Source organism: Carcharodon carcharias (genome assembly GCF_017639515.1).
Source record: "Carcharodon carcharias isolate sCarCar2 chromosome 40 unlocalized genomic scaffold, sCarCar2.pri SUPER_40_unloc_11, whole genome shotgun sequence".
Classification (NCBI taxonomy): domain Eukaryota; kingdom Metazoa; phylum Chordata; class Chondrichthyes; order Lamniformes; family Lamnidae; genus Carcharodon; species Carcharodon carcharias.
In genome coordinates this window covers 135,348-153,537 of record NW_024470851.1, presented here as the reverse complement: position 1 = coordinate 153,537, position 18,190 = coordinate 135,348, and the positions used below count along the sequence as shown (strand labels likewise).

General features: G+C 44.9%; 1 protein-coding gene across 2 annotated transcripts in view; it reads right to left on the bottom strand.

The window, feature by feature from the left end:
- Positions 1–9,425: 9,425 nt before the first annotated feature.
- The window catches only part of LOC121275023 (oncoprotein-induced transcript 3 protein-like), a 105,063-nt gene continuing 96,298 nt past the window's right edge, over positions 9,426–18,190 (bottom strand). For both annotated transcript variants that reach the window (XM_041182415.1, XM_041182416.1), the window contains exons 7-10: positions 15,828–15,923; positions 10,415–10,510; positions 10,066–10,181; positions 9,426–9,658 (exon numbers count right to left, since the gene is read on the bottom strand). In XM_041182415.1, coding sequence (XP_041038349.1) covers positions 9,575–9,658; positions 10,066–10,181; positions 10,415–10,510; positions 15,828–15,923 — 392 coding nt within the window. In that variant the 3' untranslated portion in view covers positions 9,426–9,574. The remainder of the gene's footprint in view (positions 9,659–10,065; positions 10,182–10,414; positions 10,511–15,827; positions 15,924–18,190) is intronic.

Here is an 18,190-nt window from a genome sequence, read left to right as displayed (position 1 = left end):
AACCCAGTGTGAAAATAGAGGAGGAATGTAATTAATATGTTAGTCAAAGCGAGACAGACAGACCCAGGGTGAATATAGAGGAGGAACGTTATTAATGAATTAGAAAGAGAAAGTAACACATTGCGAAAATAGAGGAGGAATGTAATTAATAAATTCAAGAGATCAATCCAGTTTGAAAATAAAGGAGGTTTGTAATTAAATAATTAGAGAGAGGGTGAGAGAGAGAGACAGCAACTAAGTATGAACATAGAAGAGGAATGTAACAAATAAAATAGGGAGAATGTAACCCAGGCTGAAAATAGAGGAGGAATGTAATTAATGCAGTAGAGATAGAGAGAGAGAGACCCAGTGTGAAAATAGAGGAGTAATGTAATTAATAAATCAGAGAGAGCAACCTAGTGTGGAAACAGTGGAGGAATATCAATAATAAATTAGAGAGAGGGAGAGAGAAGAACCCAGTGTTAAAATACAGGAGAAAAATAATAAATTATGGAGAGATTGTCACAGAGTGATATAGAGGAGGAATATGATCGATAAATTAGAGAGAGGAAGAGAGAGAGAACCATTGTGAACATATAGGGGGAATCTGACCAAAAGATTAGAGAGAGAGCAACCCAGTGTGCAAATAGAAGAGGAATGTAACCAATACATTGGCAAGAAGAGAGAGAGAAAGAAGAACCCAGTGTTACAATAAAAGAGGAACGTAATTAATAAACTATGGAAAGTGAGAGAGAGAGAGAGAGCAACCCAGTGTGAAAATAGAGGATGAAAGGAATTAATACATTAGAATGAGAAGGAGAAAGAGACTCTGCGTCCAAATATAGGAGGAATGTACCTGATGAATGATAGAGAGAGAGAGTAGCCCAATTTGCACATAGAGGAGGAAAGTATTTAATAAATTAGAGAGAAAGATGGAACACCCAGTGTGCAAATGGGGGATGAATATTATTAATGAATTAGAGAGAGGATGTGAAAACAACCCAGTGTGCAAATAGAGGAGAAACGTAATTAATTGATTATAGAGATGGTGCAAGAGCGATCCAGTGTGCAAACAGAGGAGGAATGTAATTAAAGGATTAGAGAGAGAGGGAGTAAGAGCAACATGGTGTGAAAATAGCCGAGGGATGTAAGTAATAAATTAGACAGGGGGGGCAAAGCACTGTGCAAATAGAACATGAAGGTAAGTAGTAAATTGGGGACTCAGGGAAAGGGACCCAGTGTGCAAATAGCAGAATGATCTATTTGATGAATTAGACAGAAAGGGAAAACCAGTCTGTAAATAGAGGAGGGATTTAATTTAGATAATAGAAAGAGGGAGTGAAAACAATTGAGTGTGAAAATGAAGGAAGAAAGTAATTAATAAAATAGAGAGAGAGGAGAGAGAAAAGTGTAAAAAGGAGGAGGAATGCAATTAATATATTAGAGTGAGAGGGAAAGAAAGTCCCAGTGTGTAAATAGAACATGAATTTAACTAAGAAATTAGAGAGGGAGGGAGAGAGAACCAGTGTGAAAATAGATGATCAATGTAATTAATAAATGATCGAGAGAAAGAAACTTAGCAAGCAAATTGAGGAATGTAATTAATAATTGTGAGACAAAGGGAGAGATGGACCCAATGTACAAATAGAGGAGGAATGTAAATCATTAATTAATTGGAGAGAGAGGGAGAGAATAACCCAATGTGAAAATAGTGGGGGAATGTAATTAAAACAGGAGAGGGGGAGGGAGAGCAAACCCAGTGTGAAAATAAAGGAGGAATGTGTTGAGTAAATTAGAGAGAGACAGAGCAGCACATTGTGAAACTAGCGGAGGAATTTAACTAATTAATTAGAGAGAGAGAGAGTAACCCAGCGTGAAAATAGAGGAGAAACATAATTAATACACGAGAGAGAGGGAGAGCAACCCAGTGCGAAATTACATGAGGAATGCAATTAATTGGCGAGAGAGAGTAAACCTGTGCGAAACTAATGGAGGAAAGTTATTAATAAATTAGTGACAGAGAGATACCCAGTGTGAAATTAGAGGAGGAATGCAATTAAAATATGAGAGAGGGAGAGAGCAACCCAGTGTTAAAAATGTTAAAAAAGAGGAGGATTTAATTAATAAATTAGAGAGAGACAGAGAGAGAGCAACCCAGTGTGAAAATAGAGGAATGCAATAATCAATTAGGGAGAGAGAACAACCCAGTGTGAAAATAAAGGAGGAATGTAAATGATAAATTAGAGAGAGAGAGAAACCCACATTAAACATATAGGATCGATGGAATAAACTAGAAAGACAAAGAGAGAAACCCAGTGTGAAGATAGAGGAGGAATGTAATTAACAAAATACAGAGAGAAAGTAACACAGATCGAACATAAAGGAGGAATGTAATTAATGCATTCCTGAGATCAACCCTGTTTGAAAATAGGGCAGGATTGTAATTAACAAACCAGAAAGGGGGAAAGAGAGATAGCAAACAAGCGTGAAAATAGAAGAGGATTGTTATGAATAAATTGGAGATAGAGTAACCCAGTGCAAAAATAGAGGAGGGAAGTAATTATAAATTAGTATCAGAAAGAAAGCAACCCAAAGTGACTATAGTAGAGGAATGTAATTAATAAATTAGAGAGAGCAACCCTGTGTGAAAATAGAGAAGTAATGAAAATAATAAATTAGCGAGAGGGAGAGAGAAGAACCCAGTGTGCAAATATGGGAGGTAAGTAATTACTAAATGGAGAGAGATAATAGAAGATGAACACAATTAATACATGAGAGAGAGACAGAGCAACACAGTGTTAAAATAGCGGAGCAATTTAATTAATGAAATAGAGAAAGTGCGCAACCCAATGTGAAAATAGATCAACAATATCATTAATAAATTAGAGAGACTGTAACCCAGTGTAAAAATAGAGGAGGAATGTATTTGATAAATTAGAGAGATGGAGAGAGAGAGACAGTGTGAAAATAGATGGGGAATGTGATAAATCAATTAGGTAGAGAGAGCAACCCAATGTGCAAATAGAGGAGGAATGTAATTTCTAAATTAGAGAGAGAGCAACCCAATGTGAAAATAGAGGAAGAAAGTAATTAATACATTGAAGTGAGAGGGAGAAAGAGACTCAGTGTGCAATTATGCGTGGAATGTAATTGATGAATGAGAAAGAGAGAGAGAGAGGGAGAGAGAGATGGGGTAACCCAGTTCGCAAATAGAGGAGGAAAGTATTTAATTAATTAGGGATAAAGAAAATGGAGGATGAATGTAATTAATGAATTAGAGGGAGGGGATGAGAACAACCAATTGTGCAAATAGACGTGAAAAGTAAGTAATTTATTATAGCGAGAGTGGAAGAGCAACCCAGTATGCAAATAGAGGAGCACTGTAATTAATGATTTTGAGAGAGAGGGAGTAAGTGCAACACTGTGAAAATAGCCGAGGGATGTAAGTAATAAGTTAGACAGAGGGGGCAAAGCAGTGTGCAAAAAGAACATGAATGTAAGTAATAAATTGGAGAGACAGGGAGAGAGAAACCAAACCCAGTGTGCAAATAGTGAGGAGATGCATTTTATGAATCAGAAAGAGAGAGAGAAACTCAGTACGCAAATAGCGGAGAGGTGTATTTTTTAAATCAGAGAGAGAGAGAAACCCAGTATGTAAAAAGAGGAGGAATGTGATTAATATATTAGAGAGGGAGAGTGTAACCAAGTGTGAAAATAGAGTCAGAATACAATTAATACATGAGAGAGGAGGGCCCAGTGTGAAAATAGAGGAGGAATGTAATTTAAAAATTAGAGAGAGAGAGAGAGAGTAAGCCAGTCTGAAAGTTGAAGAGAATGTAAATAATAAATTAGGGACAGAGAGAGAGAGCAAAACAGTTTGAAAGTAGAGGATGAATGTAGTTAACAAATAAAAGAGAGAAAGAGCAACACATTGTAAAAATAGAGGAAGAATGTCATTCATAAATAAGAAAAGAGATATAGGGAGAGCAACTCAGTGTGAAAATAGAAGAGGAATGTAATTATTAAATCAGTGAGAGAGAGAGAGTAACCCAGTGTGAACATAGAGGATGAATGTAATTAATACGTTAGAGATAGAGAGAGAGAGACAGGCCCAGTGTGAATATAGACGAAAAATGTAATTAATGAATTAGAGATAGAAAGTAACACAATGTGAAAATAGAGGAGGGAAGTAAATAATACATTAGAGGGAGAGACAGCAAGCCATTGTGAAAATAGAGGAGGAATGTCGTTAATAAGTGAAAGAGAGAGAGCAACCCAGTGTCAAAATAGAGTATCAACGTAAATAAAAATTTTGAGAGAGGGAGAGAGAACAACCCAGTGTGAAAATGGAGGAGGAATGTTATTCATAAATGAGAGGCAAAGAAAGAGAGAGAGCAACCCAGTGTGTAAATAGAGGAACAATATAATGAATAAATTAGAGAGACTGCAACACAATGTGAAAATAGACGAGAAAAGTAATTAATAAATATGAGATAGAGAGAGTAACCCAAAGTGAAAATAGAGAAGCATTATAATTAATAAATTAGAGAGACTGCAACACAGTGTGAAAATAGATGGGGAATGTAATCAGTAAATTAAAGGGAGAGAGAGCAACCCAGTGTGCAAATAGTGGAGGAATGTAATTAACAAATTAGAGAGAGAGAGCACGTAGTGATAAAATAAAGGAGGAAAGTAATTAATAAATTTTAGCGAGAGGGAGAGAGCAACTCAGTCTGCAAATATAGGAGGAATGTAACTGATGAATGAGAGAGAGTAAACAATATGCAAATAGTGGACGAATGTATTTAATAAATTAGAGAGAAAGACAGAGCAAATGGAGGATGAATGTAATTAATGAATTAGAGGGAAGGGGTGGGAACAATCTAGTGTGCAAATAGAGGAGAAAAATAATTACTTGATTATAGAGAGAGTGGACGAGCAACCCAATGTGCAAATAGAGGAGGAATGTAATTACAGAAACAGAGAGAGATAGATGCCCAGTGTGAAAAGTGAGGAGGAATGTAATTAATGAATTAGAGAAAGAGTGAGAAAGAACAACACAGTGTGAAAATAGCTGAGGGATGTAAGTAATAAATTAGACAGATGGGGCAAAGCAGTGTGCAAATGAAACATGAATGTAAGTAATAATTTGGAGAGGCAGGGAGAGGAAAACCCAGTGTGCAAATAGCGGAGAGATGTAATTGATGAATTTGAGGGAGAGGGATAGAGAAACCCAGTATGCCAATAGAGGAGGAATGTAATTAATATATTAGACGGAGGGATTGAGAACAATCCAGTGTGAAAATAGAGGAAGAAGCTAATTAATAAAACAGAGAGAGAGGGGAGAGAAAAGTGTGAAAACAGAGGGAAAATGTAATTAATATATTAGAGTGAAAGGGAAAGATAGACCCACTGTGCAAATAGAACATTAATGTATTTCGGAATTAGAGGGAGAGGGAAAGAGTCCCAGTCTGAAAATTAAGGAATGTAATTAATAAACATGAGAGAGCGACAGAGAGACCCAATGTGCATATAGAGGTGGAATGTAATTAATAAATTAAGGAGGCAGAGAGAGACCCAATCTGCAAATATATGACAAATGTAATTAATTAATTGGAGAGAGAGAGAGAGAGAGCAACCCAGTTTGCAAATCGAGGAGGTGTGTAATTAATATATTAGAGGGATGGAGGGAGAGAGAGAGAGAAACCCAGTGTGCAAGTAGAGGAGGAGTACACATAATGAATTAGGCAGAGTGAGAGACCAACCCAATGTGCAATTAGAGGAGAAATGTTAATAAATTGGAGAGAGAGAGAGGGCAACTGAGTGGGGAAATTGAGGAGGCATGTTGTTAATATATTAGAGGGAGAGGGTGCGAGTGCAACCCAGTGTGTAAATAGCCGAGGAATGTAATTAGTAACTTTGTGAGAGAGACCCAGTGCACATGTAGATATGGAATGTAATTTATAAATTAGAGACAGAGAGAGCGAGAGACCGTGGAACCCAGTGTGAAATTAGAGGAAGAATGCAAATACTGAATGAGAGAGAGACAGAAAGAACAGCCCAGAGTTGAATCTGAGGAATGTAATTAATAAATGAGAGAGAGGGAGAGAGATCAATGCTGTGTGCAAATAGGGATGGAATGTAAATAATTAGTTTGAGAGCAAGAGCAACCCAGTGTACAAATCGAAGCAGTGGCATTCTAACTATTGCCATTGCTTTTTTTCAGGCAAATATATAAAATGCATCGCTCAGCGTGTAGTCCTGGAGCTTGGAATCTGGCAGTCTGCAACATTCATTCGCGAACAAGCCTTTGTACTGTAGGGCCAGCAGTTCTCAGGCATAACCAAGAGCGTATTTCTTTGAGTTAGTGATTCCGCAGCTGCAACTGACTTTAGTCTCAGTGATTGTTCCTGGGAACAGCCCGTAGAGCACAGAGTCCTGTGTCACTGAACTGCTCGGGATGAACCCCAAGATAAACCATTCCATCTCTCTCCAGACGTTTGCAAAGACACATTCCACAAGGAGGTGAACAAAAGTCTCTTGCAATTCGATATAAAAAGCACCAGACAGCGGAGGCACAGTGGATACCGGAAGTGAGAGCCGGACAATTAAGTTTAACACAGAGGGGAGGAGTTGCAATAACAGGAAAAAGCTCAAATGCTGGATTGTGTGTGTGGGAGTCTCGGTCAGCAGGTCTGGCACTGACTAACTTTTTATTCATTCTCTGGATGTGGGTGTTGCTGCCTCTGCCAGCATTTGTAGTCCATCCCTAATTGCTCCTTGAGAAGGTGGAGGTGAGAGGCCTTTATTAATCTACCCTCTGCTGGACATTGTCAGAATCTCATACACACACATAGTCATACACAAGCCCTCACACGCTCACACATTTTGACACAACCACACATCAACACACACACCCACACACACAAGCCTTTACCAATATACCCCCTGCAGTTAACTGTCTGAATCACGCACACGCCGCACACACCTTTACCAATCTCTCTCATTTGTGAGTTCCCCACCCCTGCAGTGTGTGTCTCCCGCTGTGTGTAACAAACCATTCATTATTCTGTGTTTAATTATCAATAGTCAGTCAGTCAACAAGCTTAATAGTTAATCCTTTATGTACATAGTTCAGGATTTTATTGAATATGTAATATTCATATGTAATTTTAGTGCACTTTAACTGTACACTTTAAAAGTCCCTGTCTTATATCGAGCTGTGATGAGCCTCTCTTTTTATGAGCTGCTGGTTAAATTACTTAAGGTAATTAAAACTCTGCTAGCCCTAGGTCAGAAACTGACCCTCACACCAAAACTAAACTTGAATCAGATTTACGGTCCGAATTCCCACATTGAACCAAAATGCCAAAAGTACTCTCTCGTGTCTCTATCTCAGAAAACTCCATTCGTACTTCTTATGCCAGGTGCCTGTTTAAACGTATATTACTAGGTGAGAATCAGAAACTTAATCTAAAATTGCTCTCACTCTAAAATTAATATTGCATCAGATGTACCGTTCGAATTATCACTTTAAACCCGATTCACAAAAATACTCCTGTCAGTGTCTGACTCCCTCAGGCCAAAGTCTCCCCTCACTCACTATGTGCCTATTACTGACTGTGCACTTTAAAAGTCTTGTATTGAGCTGTGATGAGTCACTCTCTAGCTGTTTCCTATTACAGTCATCAGATACTATCCAGTCAAGAGTGATTGACAGTTAACTGGTAACAAGGCAGGGAGCCTGTTGAATTCAGCTGCTGACCAACGTGTGTTGCATTGTTTGAAGGTGAGACTGCCATTGGCTGTGCTCTCTCCTGGGAGAGGTTGGCATGGTCAATGAGCCAATGGTGGAGGACATCAGAAGCTGGTTGTCAGAGGGAGCTTCAGGCTATGAAAACACCATGCGTGGATTAGTATTTCATTGTGTAAGTCCATATCATAGAGTGAGGAGTTAAGTCCGGCCTACTCCCATCTAATAGGAGGGCCAAACCTTTCTCTCGCTGATACCACACCTCTCAAATCAAATGGATTCACAGCGCTGGGTGTCAGATGTCACAGATTTAATCAGCAAACATCAATCAATAAAGAAAATGCAAAAGACAAAGCTTTAGACAAAACGCTGCTAGGTTTTGGTTGTTGAGAATTCAAGGGGGTAAGACACCAGTTCAGAATAGCGATCAGTCAGACCATAGGGACATGGGAGTGAGGAGCAGGAGTTGGACATTCAGCCCCTCCAGCCTGCTCCAACTTTCAACAAGATCGTTGCTGAACTGCTCGTGGTCTGATCTCCACTTTCCTGTCTGTTCCCCCCTCCCCCCATCCTAATACCGCTTTGACCCCCTTTCTGATCAGAAACCTGTCTAACTTCAATATATTCAGTGATGCAGCCTCCAGTGCTCAGTGGGGGAGAGAAAATTCCACAGACTGATGACCCTCTGACAAAGAAATCCCCCCTCATCCCGGTCTGCAAATGCAGACCCCTTGATCTGAAACCATGCCCCTCCCTTACCCTTGTTCCACATCACTCCTCCCGCCAAGGGGGAAACCTCCTCTTAGTATTTCTGATTCTGTACATTCTCCTCTCCTACTTCTAAACTCCAACGGGCACAGGCCCAACCTGGCCAATCTTTCCACCATTAGGCAGCCCCGTTCATCCCAGGAATCAACCCAGTGAATCGTCTCTCAACGGCTTCTCATGTGATCAGCCCCTTTCTAAAGCAACAAGGCCAAAATACATCTTAACTAAACTGCTAACTAGCAGTTGCAATATCCAAACTTTCAGGCACCTTATTCTCTCAACTCTATAAGGCACTAGTTAGACCATACCTGGAACAATGTGAATAGCTTTGGTTTCCTTATCTTAGGAAAGATATATTGTCATTTAAGGCAGTCCGGAGAAGGTTCACTAGGTTGATCCCGGGGATGGAGGGCTTTTCTAAGGAGGAGAGTTGGAATAGCCTGTACTCATTGGAGATTAGAAGAATAAGGTGGAACATTATTGAAACATATGATATTCTTAGGGGGCTTGACAGGGTAGATGGTGAGAGGCTGTGGGAGTGTCTAGGACCAGAGGCCATCAACTCAGAGTATGGGGGGGCCTTCATTTATAACAGAGACGAGGAAGAATTTCTTCTCTCAGAGGGTAGTCAACCTATTGAATTCTTTATTGCAGAGGGCAGTAGTGGTAGGGTCGTGAAGTATATTTGAGACTGAGATAGACAGGTTTTTAATCAGGAAGCGAATCAAGGGGTATGAGGAAAAGACAGGAAAGTGGAGTTGAGAATCATCAGGTCAGGCATGAAGTCGTTGAATGGCGGAGCAGACTCGATTGGCCGAATGGCCTACTTCAGCTCCCACCTTTTATGGTCTTAAATCATGAAACATTTCTTCTCGATTTATATCAAAAGCTATTACAGGTGATGATTCAATCTCAAGCACACCCCAAACCCAAAATCGCACAGAATCCCCGAAAAACAGCACCCCGCCCCATGCGCCCCCACCAATGCACCCACACCCTCATGCTCCTGGAGACTCTCCGTCAGTCCAGAAATCTGTTTGGAATCCACTCGCCGACCAACCCTGATCCTCCATGTCATTCATTCTCCTCATCGGGATCCTGTTGTACTTTTGGCACCAGCTTCTTGCAGGGAAGATAATTTTTCAGCGTTTCATGAACCTGGCAATGGACAGGTGAGGAGTCAGTTCGGATAGAACGGGAACGCAGTTATTGAGCAACTGACAAGGGCATCTCAGGAGGCATCGACAGACCCCTTAGCACGAGGGAATTTCCTTCCCTGAACACGAGGGGGAAACATGCCCCTGCCCCCCAACACTCGAACAATCCCTGCAAACTCCACACCAGCTCACTTCCTGCCCATTCAGCCTTTAGGGAATTCACTCCACTCCCCCCTAAAAGTTTAATCAAACCCCTGTCAGAGAGGGAGGATACGAATTCTTATCCCTACCCTTGTCACAATGCAACCGGGGATGGCCATCAATGGTAAAGTTAAATAATGCCAACTTGGGTTATTGAATGGATGATTCCCACAGCCCGAGAATGGCTGCAGGATGAACCCCCCTCACCTGGCGGAGATGGGCTTCCTTTTCCTCGCCAGTGTCCAGTTTGTTCTTCCCGACGTACATCACTTGGACTTCGGCACTGATCTGGTCACAATCCACGTTGCTGAGGTCCAGGACCACTGTAACATCGAGAGGACAAGGCTTCAGAAACACCCAGACAAAGCCCCTGGGCAGGGTTAGAGGCGGGAGTGAGAATTGGGTACGGAAGTGGATTGGAGAGGAGGAGTGGGAGTGGGGGAGAGGTGATGGTCAGATGTCCTCCACTCCCCTCGCTGACAGACTGAATGAATATCCATGATGTAGTTGGATTGGGAGAAACGTTATCAACAAATGGAGTTGACAAGTGTGGTACCTGAGTCTGATGATCCAACTCTGACAAAGGATGGTTTCCGTGCGGTTTCTCGACTACATTGTTCCTCAGATCCCTCCTTGTGTGACGTCTCCGGGTCTGTGAGAGTACAAGGGGGTGTTAATCACAATAAGTGCGTGTTGAACCCCCAAACACTGAAACCCCCAAATGCCACTAACACTGAACAACCAAACGCCTAAAACAATGAAAACCCCAAACCAAAAAAACTCTGAAACCGCCAAACCTCAAAAACATAACTCCGAAACTCCAAAACACTGAATCTCAGAAGCACTGAAGCACCAAACCCCACTAACATTGATCCCCTAAAACATTGACACTCCAAAACCACCAACACACTGAACATTGTTTCACGTTAAAGTTTAGATTGTTAGTCATATTCTGAAATGGAACAAGCAGACTTAGAGGCAGTTAAATGTCAGTCACAGTTGTCTGAATAGTTTTTCGATTTCTGTAGCAAGAAGCTGAGATGGTGAGTGACTCATCACAGCTCAATATAAGATAAGACCTTTTGCTGTGCGCAGTCAGTAATGGGCACATAATAATTCAGAGGAACCATTCGCCTGAGTGATAGACAGACTGAGGGAGAATTTTATGAATTTGGTTCATTGTGTGAATTTGCATGGCAAATACATTTCAAGTTCGGTATTGGAGTAAGATTCGGATGTTGGCACAGAACTAAACTTTTTTTTAAGGAAGTTAAATAGTCGCAGCAACTGTCACTGGCTTAAAGCACCTCAAGAGATCATTTAATTGGCAGGAAGGTTTGGAAAATGATTCACTTTTCCATTTATAATGTCTGAAACCCAACATTGTCACTCTGTTCTGTAACCCCTGAATGCAGCCCACTCAATAACTCCCAAGAGAGCATCTACTTGGTAGTAAAGTTTAGAGAATGATTAACTTCAACTTTTAAACATTCTGAATCCGACGAACATCACTCTGTTTTGTCACTGAGGATCAAATCGCAATCTCCTCTCTCATTACATTCCACACCCCTCAGTCGCTACATTCCACTACCCTAACTCACTACATCACACTACCCTCACCCACAGCATGACACTCACCTTGTTTACTGAATAACAATCACCTCATTCACTGAATTACACCCCCAGTCCGACTTACACTACCATCAGTCACTAAATCCCAATAAGCACAGCCAATATGCACACTCCCCCAGTAGCTGAAACCCACTCCCCTCAGTTGCAACATGCCAGTCCTCTCAGTCACAACGTGCTATTCCCCTCACTCCCAATTCACTCAGTCACTGCATCCCACTTCCCTCATTCGCAATATCCCATTCCCCTCAGTCACAACATATCACAGCCCTTCGTCACTGGATCCCACTCCCCTCTGTCACTGGATCCCACTCCCCTCTGTCGCTGGATCCCACTCCCCTCTGTTGTTGGATCCCACTCCCCTCAATCACTGCATTCCACTTCCCTCAGTCGCTGGACCCCACTCCTGTCAGTCGCTGGACCCAACTCCTGTCAGTCGCAGGACCCCACTCCTGTCAGTCGCAGGACCCCACTCCTGTCAGTCGCTGGATCCCATTCCCCTCAGTTGCAGGTTCCAACTCGCCTCAGTCACTGAATACCACATCCCTTAGTTGCTTGATCCAAAACCCCTGAGTCGTTAGTTCCCACTCCCCTCGGTCAAAGGATCAAAAAATCCTTAGTCAAATGTTCCCACTAGCCTCAGACGATGGGTCCTTCACTCACAACATAACACTGACCACGATTACTAAATAACACTCACTTCACTCACTGAATTACACCCCCGACAGGAATTACACTCCCAGAAGTCACTATATCCCACTACACTCAGCCAATAATCCCACTCCACTCACTCACTGCATGCCAATCACCTCACTCGCTACACGGCCACTCTCCTCCATCGCTACTTGCCACTCCCTTCGGACACTGGATCCCACTCCCTTTAGTCGCAGGATCCCACTCCCTTTAGTCGCTGGATCCCACTCCCCACAGTCGCTATCTGCCCTCCCCTAAGTCGCTGCATGCCACTCCCATAAGTAGCAAATTGCCACTCCCCTCCGTCGCTACATGTCACCTCCCTCTTTCGCTATGCGGCACTCGACACACTCGCTACATATCACACCACTCAGTCATTACATGCCTCTCCTCTCAGTAGCCTCATGCCACCTCCCTCTGTCGCTATGTGGCACTCCACACACTCGCTACATATCACACCTCTCAGTCCTTACATGTCACTCCCCTCAGTAGCCTCATGCCACCTCCCTCTGTTGCTACATGGCACTCGACACAGTCGCTACATGCCACATAACTCAGGTGCTACATGTCATTCCCCTCATTTGCTACATGCCACTCCCCTCACTCACTACATGTCGCTCCCTTCAATCAGTATATGCCGCTCACCTCTGTCAGTATATGCCACTACTCTCATTCGCTACATGCCACTCCCCTGAGTCGCTGGATTCCCACTCCTGTCAGCCGCTGGATCCAACTGCTTCAGTCGCTGGATCCCACTCGCCTCAGTCACTAAATCCCACTCCCATTAGTTCCCTTCAGTCGGTATTTGCCTCTCTAGTCAGTCGCTACATAACACTCTTCTCAGTAGCTACATGCCACTCTTTTCAGTTGCTACATGCCACTTCCCTCAGTCGATAAATGCCACTCTACTCAGTCGCTATTCGACACTCCCATCAGCAGCTACATGCCGTTCACATCAGCTGCTACATGCCACTCTACTCAGTCACTACATTCCAATCTACTCAGGCACTACATGCCACTCCCCTCAGTCACTACATGCCACTCCCCCAGTCACTACATGCCACTCCCCTCAGTCACTACATGCCACTCCCCTCAGTCACTACATGCCACTCCCCTCAGTCACTACATGCTACTCCCCTCAGTCACTACAAGCCACTCCCCTCAGTCACTACATGCCACTCCCCTCAGTCACTACATGCTACTCCCCTCAGTCACTACATGCCACTCCCCTCAGTCACTACATGCCACTCCCCTCAGTCATTACATGCCACTCCCCTCAGTCACTACATGTCTCTCCCCTCAGTCACTACATGTCTCTCCCCTCAGTCACTACATGTCTCTCCCCTCAGTCACTACATGCCTCTCCCCTCAGTCACTACATGCCACTCCCCTCAGCTGCTACATGCCACTCCCCTCAGTCACTACATGCCACTCCTCTCAGGCACTACATTCCACTCCCCTCAGTCACTACATGCCTCTCCCCTCAGTCACTACATGCCTCTCCCCTCAGTCACTACATGCCACTCCCCTCAGTCACTACATGTCTCTCCCCTCAGTCACTACATGCTACTCCCCTCAGTCACTACATGCCACTCCCCTCAGTCACTACATGCCACTCCCCTCAGTCACTACATGCCACTCCCCTCAGTCACTACATGCCACTCCCCTCAGTCACTACATGCCACTCCCCTCAGTCACTACATGCCACTCCCCTCAGTCACAACATGCCACTCCCCTCAGTCACTACATGCCTCTCCCCTCAGTCACTACATGCCACTCCCCTCAGTCACTACATGCCACTCCCCTCAGTCACTACATGTCTCTCCCCTCAGTCACTACATGTCTCTCCCCTCAGTCAATACATGCCTCTCCCCTCAGTCACTACATGTCTCTCCCCTCAGTCACTACATGCCACTCCCCTCAGTCACTACATGTCTCTCCCCTCAGTCACTACATGTCTCTCCCCTCAGTCACTACATGCCACTCCCCTCAGTCACTACATGCCTCTCCCCTCAGTCACTACATGCCTCTCCCCTCAGTCACTACATGTCTCTCCCCTCAGTCACTACATGCCACTCCCCTCAGTCACTACATGCCTCTCCCCTCAGTCACTACATGCCACTCCCCTCAGTCACTACATGCCTCTCCCCTCAGTCACTACATGCCACTCCCCTCAGCTGCTACATGCCACTCCCCTCAGTCACTACATGCCTCTCCCCTCAGTCACTACATGCCACTCCCCTCAGTCACTACATGCCACTCCCCTCAGTCACTACATGCCACTCCCCTCAGTCACTACATGCCACTCTCCTCAGTCACTACATGCCACTCCCCTCAGTCACTACATGCCACTCCCCTCAGTCACTACATGCCTCTCCCCTCAGTCACTACATGTCAATCCCCTCAGTGCAACGTTCCAATACCTTGAGTCACAACATACCATTCTCCTCATCTATTGAAAACATTCCCCTCGCTTGCTGAACATCACTCCCTTGCTCACTGAATAACACTCCCCTCTCACACTGAATAACACTCCCCTCTCACACTGAATAACACTCCCCTCTCTCACTGAATAACACTCCCCTCTCTCACTGAATAACACTCCCCTCTCTCACTGAATAACACTCCCCTCTCTCACTGAATAACACTCCCCTCGTTCACTGAATAACACTCCCCTCTCTCACTGAATAACACTCCCCTCACTCACTGAATAACACTCCCCTCGTTCACTGAATAACACTCCCCTCTCTCACTGAATGACACTCCCCTCGTTCACTGAATAATACTCTCCTTGCTCACAGAATATCACTCCCCTCGCTCACTGAATAACACTCCCCTCGCTCAATGAATTACACATGCCTCGCTCACTGAATAACACTCCCCTCGCTAACTGAATGACGCTCCTCTCACTCCGCTCGCTCGGTGATTAACGCTCCCGTCACTCACTGAACAACACTCTCCTAGCTTGACGAACATCACTCCCCTTGTTCACTGAATATCATTCCCCTCGCTCGCTGAATAACACTCCTCTTGCTCTCTGAGTATCCCTCGCCGCACTCGCGGAATAACACTTCCCTCACTCGCTGAACAACACTTCCCTCTCTCACTGAATAACACTCCCCTCGCTCCATGAATAGCACTCTCTTCGTTCACTGAATAATACTCCCCTCGTTCACTGAATAATACTCCGCTTGCTCACAGAATATCACTCCCCACGCTCACTGAATAACACTCCCCTCGCTCAATGAATAACACTCCCTCGTTCACTGATTAACACTGACCTTGCTCGCTGAATAACACTACCCTCGCGCACTGAATAACAGTCCCTCGCTCGCTGAATAACACTCCCCTTGCTCACTGAATAACACTCCCTTCGCTCACCGAATAACACTCCCTCACTCGCTGAATAACAATCCCCTTGCTCACTGAATAACACTGCCCTCGCTCACTGAATAACAATCCACTCACTCACCGAATAACACTCCCCTCTCTCATTGAACAAAACTTCACTCACTCAGTTAATAACACTTCATTGACTCAGCACATCCCAATCCCATCGGTCGCTACATCCCACTATCTTCAGCATGGAATTACAGTGATCATATTATCTGAATGTTTTTGGTAGAATTTCCCCTCCAAACTGATACCAGTAATTGCAGATCCTGCTGGACGAGATGATGCAGGGAAAGGAGATTCTCGAGTCGAGAGTACCTCAGGTTTCAGAGCTGGTGTTTTCCCTGAATCTGAAATGAAGCAAGGAGATATGGGAGATTGCAGAGTGTGGATCACCTCAAGAGCACATTTTATTGATAGGAAATTTTATAAAATGATTCACTTTATCACTTATACAGTCTGAAAACAGCCAACTTCACTTTTCCCTGTCTCTCCTGACTGTACCCCAGATAATAATTAACAGCCTCCTCAATCACTACATTCCACACACGACACTTCTCTCCCCTCATCGATACATCCCACTGCCCTCAGTTGCTGCATCCCAATGCCACAAGTCACTATATCCCACTGCCCTAAGTCACTATATCCAACTGCCCCCAGTCATGACATCCCACTGCCCTCAGTCACTACATCCCACTGCCCTCAGTCACTACATCCCACTGCCCTCAGTCACTACATCCCACTGCCCTCAGTCGGTATATATAACTCCCCTCAGTCACTGAATAACACTCCCCTCGCTAATGGAATAACACTCCCCTCACTCACTGAATAAGACTCCCCTCACTCACTGAATAACACTCCCCTCACTCATTGAATAACATTCCCCTCGTTCACTGAATAGCACTCTCATCACTCACTGAACAAAACACCAATCATTCAGTTAATAACAGTTCTTTGACTCAGTACATCCCACTCCCCTCGATCCCTAAATCCCACTCCCCGGGGTCTCTACATCCCACTCCTCTCGGTATCTACATCGCACTCCCCTCATCGCTACATCCCTCTGCACTCAGTCGCTGCATCCCAATGCCACAAGTCGCTACATCCCACTGCCCTCAGTCACTACATCCCACTGCCCTCAGTCACTACATCCCACTGCCCTCAGTCACTACATCCCACTGCCATCAGTCACTGACTCCCACTGCACTGAGTCTCTATATCCCACTGCCCTGAGTGAGTACAACCCACTGCCTCAGTAATTACATCCCATTGCCCTCAGTCACTAAATCCCTCTGAATTCAGTCACTACATCCCACTGCCCTTAGTCACTGAATCCCACTGCACTGAGTCACTACATCCCACTGCCCTCAGTCACTACATCCCACTGCCCTCTGTCACTACATCCCACTGCCCTCAGTCACGACATCCCACTGCCCTCAGTCACTACATCCCACTGCCGTCAGTCACTGCATCCCACTGCCGTCAGTCACTAAATCCCACTGCCCTCAGTCACTACATCCCACTGCCCTCAGTCACTACATCCCACTGCCCTGAGACAGTACATCCCACTGCACTCAGTCACTACATCCCACTGCCCTCAGTCACTACATCGCACTGCCCTCAGTCACTACATCGCAATGCCCTCGGTCACTACATCCGACTGCCCTCGGTCACTACATCCCACTGCCCTCAGTAACTACATTCCACTGCCCTCAGTCGCAACATCCCACTGCCCTCAGTCACTACAACTCACTGCCCTCAGTCACTACATCCCACTGCCCTCAGTCACCTCATCCCACTGCCCTCAGTGAGTACATCCCTCTGCCCTCAGTCGCTACATCCCACTGCCCTCAGTCACAACATCCTACTGCCCTCAGTCACTACATCCCACGGCCCTCAGTCAGTACATCCCACTGCACTCAGTCACTACATCCCACTGCCCTCTGTCACTACATCCCACTGCCCTCTGTCACTACATCCCTCTGCCCTCTGTCACTACATCCCACAGCCCTCGGTCAGTACATCCCACTGCCCTCAGTAATTACATTCCACTGCCCTCTGTCACTACATCCCACTGCCCTCTGTCACTACATCCCTCTGCCCTCAGTCACTACATCCCACAGCCCTCGGTCAGTACATCCCACTGCCCTCAGTAACTACATTCCACTGCCCTCAGTCACAACATCACACTGCCCTCAGTCACTACATCCCACTGCCCTCAGTCACTACATCCCACTGCCTTCAGTCGCGGCATCCCAATGCCACAAGTCGCTAAATCCCACTGCCCTCAGTCACTACATCCCACTGCCCACAGTCACTACATCCCACTGCCCTCAGTCACTACATCCCACTGCCCTCAGTCACTACATCCCACTGCCCTCAGTCACTACTTCCCATTGCCCTCAGTCACTATATCCCACTGCCCTCAGTCACTGACTCCCACGGCACTGAATCACTACATCCCACTGCCCTGAGTCACTACATCCCACTGCCCTCATTCATTACATCCCATTGCCCTCAGTCACTAAATCCCACTGAATTCAATCACTACATCCCACTGCCCTCAGTCACTACATCCCACTGCCCTCAGTCACTACATCCCACTGCCCTGAGTCAC